This window comes from Molothrus aeneus, chromosome 9 (assembly GCF_037042795.1).
Source record: "Molothrus aeneus isolate 106 chromosome 9, BPBGC_Maene_1.0, whole genome shotgun sequence".
NCBI classification, from domain to species: domain Eukaryota; kingdom Metazoa; phylum Chordata; class Aves; order Passeriformes; family Icteridae; genus Molothrus; species Molothrus aeneus.
In genome coordinates this window covers 16,235,556-16,247,500 of record NC_089654.1, presented here as the reverse complement: position 1 = coordinate 16,247,500, position 11,945 = coordinate 16,235,556, and the positions used below count along the sequence as shown (strand labels likewise).

General features: G+C 59.0%; 1 protein-coding gene across 1 annotated transcript; it reads left to right on the top strand.

Moving 5' to 3' along the window:
- The first annotated feature begins 2,495 nt into the window (after window positions 1-2,495).
- On the top strand, window positions 2,496-7,123 carry BARHL2 (BarH like homeobox 2). Its single transcript, XM_066555866.1, has 3 exons — window positions 2,496-3,276; window positions 4,679-4,904; window positions 5,386-7,123. The coding sequence occupies exons 1-3, from the start codon at window positions 2,694-2,696 to the stop codon at window positions 5,696-5,698; spliced, it is 1,122 nt and encodes a 373-aa protein (XP_066411963.1). The 5' UTR covers window positions 2,496-2,693; the 3' UTR covers window positions 5,699-7,123.
- Window positions 7,124-11,945: the final 4,822 nt, after the last annotated feature.

The window sequence follows — 11,945 nt, the reverse complement described above, 5'->3', positions numbered from 1 at the left end:
CAGTCAGACGGGTGGGATAGATGGGAAAGGGGGGTCACCCAGCCAGGGGCTTAGGGGACACGGGGCGGCAGCTGTCATGATCCACCCCCGGCCTCAACAAGTACAAGGGGCGTCCCGCTGGTCACCGCGCCCACAGAGGGTGCCAGCAGGAGGTGGAAGGCCTTTTGCGTCAGATGCCCCCGCGTAGGGGCTGATCAGCGCTCCGGGAATCCGAACCGGCCGTCGGTGACCACGGAGGAGCGGGCCAGGCTGAGGCTGCGGGAGCTCCGGGCTCAGCGGAGCCCGGCCGGGAGCAGAGCGGCTGCCCCGGCCGGGGCGGGACTCGCCGCCGCTTTCCCCCCAAATATTTCTGCACAATGGAGTCGAGGATTAAAAAATAAGAGGACGGAAATGAAAGGTGTTCACTCTTCAGGAACATGACTTTAAGCCCTAAATCCCGATTCCGGGACGGGGAAGTGTATTGTGAGTTAAAGGATTACGCTAGTGTAACATATTACCCCGGATAACGCATTCCCCCAGGGATAATTAGGACATAGTTTTGGTACATTGCAAACCAAGACAGCAAGATAAACATGAGCGCCGCGGGCTGCTTCCCTGCTGCAGAAAACCAGCCTGTGCACTTGCAGATATTGAAATATTTTTCCCTTTCTCCTGTTCTTCCAGTCCACTCCTCAGTTTCCCCTCTTCTTCTCTCCCCTTTTTTCTGTTTGTTCCTTCAGATGCCCCGGTCTTTAGGGACGTGCTGCTAAGAGCTCACCCCGCCGTGCTGCCAGCCCTGCCGGCACCGGGGCTGCGGCGGCCACGCGGACGGGGACGAGGACGGGGACGCCCGTCGGGGACACGGGGGCGGCCGCCACCGCCGCCCAGCGGACACGGGCGGCCCTACAGCTCTTTGGGGCCCTCCGCCTCCGCTCCCGCACTGGCCTCCGGGCTCGGCACCGGCGCCTACAGCCCGGCGGCAAACCGTACAACTGGCTGTCCCCGGCTGCCCGTGGGGCTGCGGACGGCGATGCGGGCCCGTTGGGATGCAGCGGGAGATGTTCGGTAGCAAAGGCTGCCCCTGGGCCGGCTTTCCTGACGTTGAAAAGCCTTCTCCGGAGTGCGGCACTGAGGCCGGGACCTGCTTCCGCCGCGGTACCCAGAGAGGACCGGTGATCTTCGGGTAGGGCACCGGTGACCGGTGAATCCCAGGGAAAGATCTGGATTTTTACCAGCGAGGACACCACAAACCCCTCGCCCTGCTCCTCACGAGGGAAGGCAGGCCCCAAGCCGTCGGAAGCGGCGCAGAGGGCCGCGGCACACTCTGCACATCAGCATCTCTCGTGTCGGGGCGCAGCTTCTCGTCCCGCACCGCTGTCCCGGGGCTGCGGCGTCTCACGTCGGATCCAAACGCCCGTAACGAGTTACCGGCTGAACACGGTCCCTCGTGCTCTTTGTGGTTCCCCTGCGCTCCCCGCACCCTTCCGTAGCTCTGAGCAGGACTGTTTACCCAGGAAACAAAACGCGGTGGGAAGCTTGGTGGAGGCGCACCCACGTTGCCGCCGCAGCCGCACAGCAGCACTGTGCGGGGCCGGACTGGGCACTCGCGGGTACGGGGCAGGCAGGACAATGAGCGGGTCTAGAAGGGACCCTTCGTGTCCTCCATCTCCTAACCTTGCTCCAGGCTGACAGTGGACACCCATCACCGGGACAGCCGTCGTATGCGGAGCGGGGATGCCAGCGGCCCCACACACAGGGCAATACTTAGTGCCGTCGCTAAACACCAGCCCCCCAAAAATCCCTCTTGCAGTCAACCTACCCTAATCCTTTCCGGCGCCCCCACTGCTGTGCCCCGTTCCCCCGTGGCCCCGAGGTCTACGGTCGTGGATGATGTTTTCGGGGCTGCTCGGGTCTAGGGGCTACTGCAGGCCGGGAGGGGGGATGTCGGGCTGCGCTTCATAGGACCTTGGAAATTGTAATTACTACTAAAATAAAACTCGGAGAACTCTAAATCATTCATTATCACCTTTATAATTACTCTTCTAATTAGCCTGACATGCCTCTTCATCAGGACTAATACGACGTCTTGTCACTGGCACTTCCCATTATTCTGACATTTAGCCGGGGAACAGTCCCGGGAACACCGGATGATACTCTCCGGGGGATCCGATCCGGCGACCGGGGAATCGAGGCCCGACGGGGCGGCGGCGGCGGGGACGGGAACGGGGACGGGCCCGGGAGGGAGCAAGGGCGCGCCCCCTCCTCCCGCGTCCGTCCCCGTCCCCGCCGCCGCCGCCGATTGGCTGCGGCCCGCACTGCGTCAGCCCCCTCTCGGCCCTCCGCCAATGGGGGCGGGCGGCGGCGGCGGCAAAAGCCCGGGTTTATAATAAACGGCGGGGGGGACGCGGCGGCTGTGACGTCACGGGGGGAGTCGCCGCCGCCGAGAGGAGCTCGGTGGGCACGGGCGGGCGCGCCGCAGTGGCCGGTGTCCGCCCCGCTCCGCGCCCGCAACTTCCCGCAACAAAGTTGGTTAGCGGCGAACCGGCCCGGCGGCGATGTGGGGCTCGGCGGGGGCCCCGAGTTAGTGTCGACCGCAGCGCCGGTGCGCGGGTTGGTGTAACCCGGTTTCGCCCCCCATCCCTTCTCCTCCGCCCCCGGTGAGAGACCCCCGCCGCCGCCCACGGGGATGCGGACGCGGCGCTGAGCGTTTCGCCATGGAGGGGCCGAGCGGGTCCAGCTTCGGGATAGATACGATCCTGTCGGGTGGCAGCACCGGCAGCCCCGGAGTCATGAACGGAGATTTTCGCCCCCACGGCGACGGCCGGCCGGCGGATTTTAGGAGCCAGGCCACGCCGTCCCCCTGCTCGGAAATCGACACGGTGGGGACGGCGCCCTCATCGCCCATCTCGGTGAGCATGGAGCACCCCGAGCCGCACCTGGGGGTGGCGGAGAGCCTCCCGCCGCCGCCGCACCACCTCCACCTCGGCCCACACCCGCCGCCGCCACCGCCGCCGAGTTTGCAGCCGTCGCCCCCGCAGCCACCGCCGCCACAGCTGGGCTCGGCCAGCTCCGGCCCCAGGACTTCCACCTCTTCTTTTTTAATTAAGGACATTTTGGGCGACAGCAAACCGCTAGCGGCGTGTGCACCTTACAGTACCAGCGTCCCCTCTCCCCACCATACTCCCAAGCAGGAGGGCAGCGCGGCACCGGAGAGCTTCAGGCCCAAACTCGAGCAGGAGGACGGTAAAGCCAAGCTCGACAAGCGCGACGACACGCAGGGGGACATCAAATGCCACGGTGAGTACGGCGCGGCCCGGCTCTGCACCGGCTCGGCCGCCGGTACAACCGGCGCCGCGGTGCTCGGCCGCACTGGTGGAACGAAAATCGGGGAGAAAATCTACGGCAGGAGCGCTTGCTCTGCCGGGGCCGCTCAGTGATCCTCGCTACCGCGGGGTAAAGGTCGGTAGGAAATGAAATTAAATCAAATCGCTTTTTAAAAATTTTTCTTTTTCTTTCTTTCTTTTCTTTTTTTTTTTTTAATTTTAATATCTGTTGGTCTTTCCTCTTTTATTTTTTTTTAAATTTGGCTTCCCCGTTTTTTAAGAAATAGCCCGAGCAGTGGGATCACATGGGAAATCAGACTGTATTTATTTTTAATGCAAATGCACATAAATGATTCTCTGGCTTTCTAAGAACCGGCGGCTCAGCTGCAGTTAGTGCATTCAGCCTTTTTATTTATGCTTATTCTCTCTAAAATTAAGATGAAAAATTCTACTTCCCTAGTTAATAGCAAATAAGCGAAAAAAAAAAAGGACAAACCAAACCCAAACAAACCCACCCAACTTTTAATTAAAAATAAAATAATAATAATAACAACAACTCGGCCCGCGCTTGGCGCAGTGAGATGTGAGGGCTTTGTGCGTTTGGCAAAACCCTCGAGTTTTCCCTGCGCCGTGGTAGGTTTATTTCTCCATCTTAATTATTTTGGTGGGGTTTTTTTTCAATTAGGGATTTTGTGCTGATGGGGAAACCCCCGCCGTGCGGGGGTTCGGAAGTGAAAATAGCTATGTGTGTGTGGGAAGGGGAAAGGAGGAAAAGAGTGAGGAAAGGCAAGCAGGGAGAGGGTATATTTTCCCTGCGGTGTCGGCGGAGCTGTCCTTCCCGCCGGCAGCCCGGTGCAGCCGAGAGGCAACAGGACAAATTTTCCTAATTTTGCTCAATTGAGCTATTTTCGCCAGGCTCAGAGCGGCGCGGTGCCCGCCAGTGCAGCTCATTTTGCTCTTTTAGCATTAGCATACGAGTGCCCAAACCAGATGTACAGTCTGGTCTGGCCATTTTTGTGTGCACCAACCTCCCCAGTGGGTCAATTAGGGAGATTATTGTTCTTCCTGCGGGGAAGATCAAGGAGCGCCACAAACTGGGGCCCGAGTGGAGCCGGATTGACAGATCGATTTCCCGGCGTTTCGGGCCGGGGGGAGAGGGCAGAAAATAACGAAAGCCCTGTAGTTGGGAAACGGAGAGCGGGAATCCCGCTGTTCCCCGGACGGGCTCGCCGCCACCACCCCCCGCCATAATTGACCGTTCCCCCCGTGTCCCGGACAAGTCCCCGGGGAGGGGGCGGCGGGGCCCGGTAACCGGGGCGGGGCGGGGGCCGAACCGGTGTCCCGCCGGTCCTCACCGCTCTTGGGCTCACTCACAGGGACAAAGGAGGAGGGCGACCGGGAGATCAGCAGCAGCCGGGACAGCCCGCCAGTGCGGGCCAAGAAGCCTCGGAAGGCACGAACAGCCTTCTCCGACCATCAACTCAACCAGCTGGAGCGCAGCTTCGAGCGGCAGAAGTACCTGAGCGTGCAGGACCGCATGGACTTGGCCGCCGCCCTCAACCTCACCGACACGCAGGTCAAAACCTGGTACCAGAACCGGAGGTAAGGCGGGCCCCGTCAGGGCGGCGGCCCCGGGGAGCCGGGGCGGGTTTACGCCTCTGGGTTTCTGCCCGCGGGAGCCCGGGGTGGTGCGGGGAGCTCCCGGCTGCTGCCCCGCGCCCTCCCCGGCGATGGACTGGGGGATCCGGCTCCTGTCAATGCTGCCGTAATTTTCTGTCTCATTACATACGGTTGCAGCCACCCTAATTCTGTCGCAAGCCATTAGTGTCAGCGCGTTGCGATCTAACCGTGTACCGCGGTTATTAATTTGGCCGGAGTCGCCGTATGCATGTGTCGGGGGGTGCGGGGCTCGGACGGGAAAGCGGGCAGAGCCGGGAAGATGGCACCGTGCGCGGGCCCACGGGGAAGGTGCGCTCCGTCGGAGCCGCGCAGGGGACGGGCTCGCCGCCCGCGGAGCCCCGCGGAAGCGGCCCGGCTGCCCCGCTGCGGCGCCCGCCCTGCAGCCTCTTGCTCCCCCCGGCAGGACGAAGTGGAAGCGACAGACGGCGGTGGGCCTGGAGCTGCTGGCCGAGGCCGGGAACTACTCAGCGCTGCAGCGGATGTTCCCCTCGCCCTATTTCTATCACCCCAGCCTGCTGGGCAGCATGGACAGCACGACGGCAGCTGCGGCGGCCGCAGCCATGTACAGCAGCATGTACCGGACTCCCCCCGCGCCGCACCCCCAGCTCCAGCGGCCGCTGGTGCCGCGGGTGCTGATCCACGGGCTGGGGCCCGGCGGGCAGCCGGCCCTCAACCCCCTGGCCAACCCCATGCCCGGCACCCCGCACCCCCGGTGAAACGGCACCGCGGTCCCCGCAACGAGCCCTTCCCCTCCCCGTCCCCAAACAAGCCCCAGCACCGCAGAGGAGGAAGCGAGGGGAAGCCGAGGGGCAGGAGCTTCTACAGGCAGTCACCGGCCACCGAGGGAGGCGATCAGTCAGAGCAGGGACTCTTGAAACGTGAACCCAGAGCCGAGCCCGTAAGTGAAACGACCACACGCGGGGGAAGGCGGGCAGAGCCGCGGGGCGACCCGCCGACCTCGGCTCCTGCGAGGCAGGACTTGGAGCTCGGAGAGAGAGTTACGGAGGGGGTGGAGGAGGAGGAGAGGGAGAGGGAGCCCAAGCCGAGGCCGAGCCCGCCGGAGAGACTAACGGCTGCGGAGGACAGAGGGAATGAGAGCGCCTCGACCCCCGACCGGCGGAGAAGACCGGGGGAACGGAGAACTTTGCACTGATTTTTTCTCATTACCTTTTTTTTTTTTTTCTTATTGAAAAGTGGCATGCTCCCTAATACGAACAGAATTGTACAGACCAAGTGCTGAGTGCTATATCATATTTATTATATGTCGTCCAAAAAAGGAGAAAAAAAAATCACTTCTATACGTTAGTTTAAAACGAACAAACGTGGTTCTTCCCTATCCCTTTTCATGTCTTTTTGGATTCAGTAAAATAAATGCTTAGATGACAAAATATAGATTTTTTTTTTTTTGTGATTGAAAAATCACAGGGGAAAAAAAAAGGAAAAAAAAATAAACTTTATCTTTTTTTAACAAACGCGAAAATTCAAGGTAGCTAATTTCCCCGTGACGAGAACTAAAGAAATTCGGAGTAGAATATGCAGATGCCACTTTTTTATTTTGAATATTATATTGAATATATTTTGAATTTTAGGCTCATTGTTTCTTAACAGGCGCTGTTTTTCCCTATCTGTATTTTAAAGGAAAATCAAATCCCCCGCAGGTGCGGAGCCCCTTGCTGTTATTTTAAGCACCTAGGCAGGGCGGTAACGGGTAGTGGCTCTAGCCCCTTGGGGGCGGGTGCGATGGGGCCGTGCAGAGCCTGGGGACACGGCCCCGGCCCGGCAGCTGTCTCCGCACGGAGCTGGGACAGGCAGCGAGCGCCGGCGGTCGGGGTGAGTAACGAGGGGAAACAGGCAGGGAGGGCGGCGGCGTCCCGGCGGACACGGAGCTCCCGAGCCCCGCTGGCCTTTGAACTTTACTACTATGTGTGCCCGTTCCCCCCTCCCCATCCCTTCCCCTGGCAGCTTCCCTGCCGAGCGCCTCCCTTCCCCGTGCCGGCGTGGGCCGCCCGGCCGTCCCGCGGGGGCAGAGGGGCTGCGGGTCGGGACTGGGGGCTGTGACCCTCCTCTGGACTCCGGGGACGGCTCTGTCCCCAGCCGTTGGAGGTGAACACCCCCCTGCGAAATTAGAAAGTTATACAGCAATTACCTATAAAACATTCATAAAGTCCCATATTATCCTCTCCTCTGAGGGTTTGGCGCTTCGTTGTTTTTTTTTTTTTTTTTTTTTTCTTCCTCTCTCTATTTTTGCTCGTGGGTCCCCTTTCTTTTAAGATCGAAGGGGAAAAAAATCCCGAAAAAAGGAAAAGAGAAGCCCCCGGGCACGTTTATTTGGGCTTTGCTAATTAGCGAGCGGCTTGCTGATTTCTGTGCTAATAAATTCGCGTTAAAACCATATTGACCTTTGCCTTGATCTGACAAAAGGGGAGCGGGTCGGGAACGCCCACTTCGGTTTTTGCCCGTGTTGCGGCGGCTGCTGAGTGTTCCCCCGCGCCTTCGCCGTGGCCCCCAGATCCCCCCCACCGGAACGGACCGAAAGCGGGACCCTGAGTGGCCTGAGCGGTCCGGCCGCCCCGCATCGCCGCCGGGCTTTTCCCGGGAAACCCATCCTGTGCAGGCTGGGGAAGGAGGTAGGAAGTATGGGCTCGTTAGGGCCTTTTTCTTCGTCTAAGCAACAAATCTTTCCTAAAGGAGGAAATCCAGCTGGAAAAGCTAGTCTCAGCTCGTTGTTCTCGATGGCTCGGTTTTGACTGCATAAACTCGCTGAAAAGTAGTGAGAACAAGGAAGGAAAGTTCATGCAAAATAGATGAGTGCCCCCTCACGAGCACGGCCTGCCGCGGGGTGCCCACCGGGACAGGGAGTATCTGCTGCTTTGGGAACGACAGCAGACAGGAGCGAGAGGAGTGAGGCGGGGCTGGGGGCTGCCGGTGTCGTGCAGGACGGTGTCCAAACCAGGGGCGCCGGAGGAGGTGGGCGAGGAACCGCTACCTCTCCTGAAACGTATTTCCAGATCCAATTGAAAAGTGCGTATAAGCGGGAGGAGGTTTGGGGCAAGAATAGCTCTCTTTCACTCCTCTTTTCCCCGTATGGGAAGTAGGGCTGCAAACATAAGTTCTTCATTTGTCCCGCTCCCCGTTCGCGCCGGGATAGAGCCGAGCCAAGGTCAGGCTGCCCTGAAATTGCTCGGCCGGGTCGCCTGGCTGCAATCTTGTAGGAACAGGTTCTGCTGCCTCTTTAAAAGCCCCGGCACGCCGGCCCGCATTACAGCGCGCTGCAGCAGGACAAAGAGCCGGGCGCCCGGCCGGGATGCGGGGCTGCCTCCCGCCGCCCGGTCCAGCGCGGTGCGCGGCACGGGCCGGGGCCGGGCACTCGGCGCCGTTGGCTGCGCCGCTTTCCCGGCCGCGGCGATCGTGTTTCTCCCCTTTCCGTTCCCGGACAGCTGCTTTCGCCGCGACCGCCCCAGACTTGGTGCGGAGCTGCTGAATTACCGCGGTCTCGGTCCCTCTCCAGCCTTTGCCCTTGCCTAGGCCAGGACCTGCTCTCGGCCCTGGAAGTGGTTGTGAACAAACAACCAAGCTCATCTGTTTCCAGACGAACGGGACGGGCTCTCTCAGCCTCAAACAGCGGGAAATACCGGCACCCGCTGGAAAAGACCTGGCTGTTGGGGAGCTGAGCATGGAAACAGTCCGTGAGGCTGTAGCAGGGCTGTCTGTACGCGAGGGACCGCGGCAGCCCGCGGGGTGGCCGGCAGTGAGTGCTCTCCCTGTGCCGGACACTGGGAGCGGGGCGATTCCAGCCGCGGGGCCACCTGCGCTGCGCCGGGCGGCTGCGGCCCCGCCCGCCCTCAGCACCACGGACAGCTCCGGGAGGCGCGGGCTGCCCGGCCTTGGGATGGCGGGCGGCACGGGAGTCTCCCCTCCAGCCTCCTTCCCCGGCGGTTGCCGGCGGGCGATGGTGAAGATGAAGGAGGTTGGCACAGCCTCCTGCTGCCGCAGCACTGCCTGTCTCGCCTCCCCGCCACCCAGCACCTGGGAGAGAGTCGCTGTCCCAGCCCGGACCTGGCCCTTCGGCCCCGACCGCGGGCTGCCTCCCGAAGGCTTTGTGCCGGGTTTGGGCTTTGCCCGCGCGCCGGCAGACGGGTTTAAAAATGGGACAGGGCCGCTGCCTTTCTCCCGTGTCATTTCGCTCCGGATTGACACCGGCATGTCCGCCGTGAGAGCCAGGAGACCCTTTCGACACCCTGTGCTCGGTTCCCCTTTAGTTTGTTTCTTCTGGGCAGTGCTGTGTGTTTTGCGAGTGGGCACGGCACAGGAGGCTCCTTCGAGGAACCCCTGCTGCGCTCAGACAGGTTCCGGTGGCTCGTTGAGCTCCGGCAGCAGAGCCGCGGGCAGGCTGCACCGCTGCCCTTGGCTGATGGGCTCTCTTGAGGGACGCGGCAGCAGGATCACCTTTAATTACTTCACCCTCCCGGGGGATTAGCCTGGCCATCGTTAGAGCAAAAAAGGAGAAGGGCGACTCCGCTGGGCTGGGGTACGGGATGGGCATTGCCTGTACCACTCCAAGGGTGCCAGCCCTGGCGCCGCTGTGGCAGCTGGGTGCTCCGAGCTTAATCTTCTTTCCCAGCCGGGCAAGCGAGTCCGGCTCAGCCGCTGGGAACCATTCAGCAGCACCGAGCGGAATTCCCTGCCGTGCCGGTTGCCCCGGTTGCGTTAAACACACCGCCCGCATGTAACGCTGTATTGGCATTCCGGGGCTTGGCTATCACTCCTGCAGGTTTTAGTGTTTCTTGTGAGGGTGGGTTTTTAACTTTTGTTATCTTTTGCCTTTCCAGAGTTTATCTTCCTCCAAATTCACGCCACGTTCCTGTGCAAATACGTTTACTGATGATGTAAGTCACACTAAGTCCTTATTGCAGCCCACTCGAAAACCTCGGAAACCCAGGACATAGAATGAGTGCAGCTAGGCTGAACTCACCTGTGGAAAGAGCAAAAGCCTTCATAATGTAAGAAATATTCCCAGGCCAGAGGTGGTGAGCATGGGCGATGAATAACCGTTTCAAGTTGAAATTTAGACGCTTTCCTCCTCTATTCTGTCTTGCTGCCAAGCCCACGTTTCCCGCCGGTGATACCGCCGGTGATACCGCCGGGTCTCTTACCCAGCAGCCGGTTTAGAGGGAAGCTCCGCTTGCAAGAAAACGGGGGTACAGGGAACCTGGGCCACTGAGGGGGCCCTGTGCCCTCGTCCCGTGGGAGAAACAGCCTGCTCTATTTTGGCGATAGCATCGAAATGACCCCCTCGATCCCTGGAGGGGCACAGCTGATGGGGACGGAGACCCACCGGGAGCGGCGGAGGGCGGGTGTGTGACCCCGCAGGCGCGAGCTCCCCCGTGCCCCCGGTACACGAAAAAGCCCCGAACTTCTTTCCTCCTCCCTTGGGCTGCTCCAGCCGTTCAGGGGCCGTGGGGCAGCCGGAGCCCGTGCCTGTCTCTGCGTGTTTCCAGCCGGAGAGCAGGTCCAGCTAAGCGCCCATCGCATTAAAACTGCCTTTCCATATTCATATGCCCTATTTTTCACACAAGTCGCTTCTATTAATGGAAGCGCACAAACGCCGGTCCTTAAAATTTGCGGATTTCAAAGGAGCCCAAGTGAGGCACTTTGCGCTAGCAGCGATGGATGCGGGGCCCGACGGGACCCCCAAGGCTCCCCCGCCACCGCCGCGCCCTCCCCGGCTGGAGCCCGCTCGGCCGGGGGCACGGCCGCAGGTCGCCCCCGCCGCTGCACCGGGCCCTGGGCCTCGGGATCGGCTCCCCTCCCTTCCAGCACCGGCACACTGAAGTTGTCCGCGACTGTCTTGTTCCCTCATCTCTGAGAGCCCATGTAGGGCGCTTTAATTGCCACATTTTCAAACCGAGGTAATGGTGGGGATGTCTTAGTAATTACCTTAATGAGATAACACCTTTCCTTCCCTGAACCTACTCATTATCACACTTCTTGTTCAAATTCTAACTACAAAGAGCTATACTTGTAAAAAAAAAAAAAAAAAGAAAGAAAAAAAGAAAAGAGGGGGAGAGACCTCTGAAATTTGTTGGAGGTCTTGCTCCCTTAAAACAAGCACCTTCCATGGATCTTTAATATATGAACAGAGAACTGTCCCTAGTTCTGGGAAAGGTTGGCTAGAAGTACACTAAACATCTGGGGTACCCCTTAATTATTCTTGGTTGGTGTCTTTAGTTTGACCTGTAGGGATGCAAGGGTGTCAAAGTGATGAATTTTAAGATGTTGGGCTGTGAAGACGTGCAGCTGCAAGACTGATGGGTTTAGGAAGGGAATGGTAACAAGGTTAGCTGCATGTGAAGTGTGAATTGAGATTTTTGCAAAGAGACTGTGATTGCAGATGGGCATAATGTTGTACCCTTGCATGAAATCTTGCTATTATTGTATAATGGTCAGACAGAGTGTGAAATGACTTATTACTTTACTTTTATTCTTTAATGAAGTTGGGTAGGGAAGGAGAGCTACCAGGAAATCAATAGTGGTGGTGCACAAAAACTGTATGACAGGTGCTGATACATTAAATATTTATTTAGCTTATTGTCACAAACTCCCTCCCAATATTCAGCTATTTCAGAAAGCAAACAAAAATACAACTAGTGGATCTAGACAGTAAAGAAGATGTGCAGAATGAGAGTAATATTTTCTTTTTCATCCTCCGTTTCTGCAGTATACATGAAGTGGGTGTTTCTCTATGGCAGCGCAGTGTATACATCATCTGTGTAAAATATGAGATACCTAGATTGAGGCTGTGCACGCATGGTTTCTGGGTAGGTTTCCAGCTGTTTGACATGTATCTCCCTCCTAAACCTTGCAGCAGGCACGCAGAGATTTGTACACTGTTACACTCCCGTGTAAATTCAAGTGGCCTTTTCTCCAGCTTGACATGCATGTGCAAATATCTCTCACCTTTTC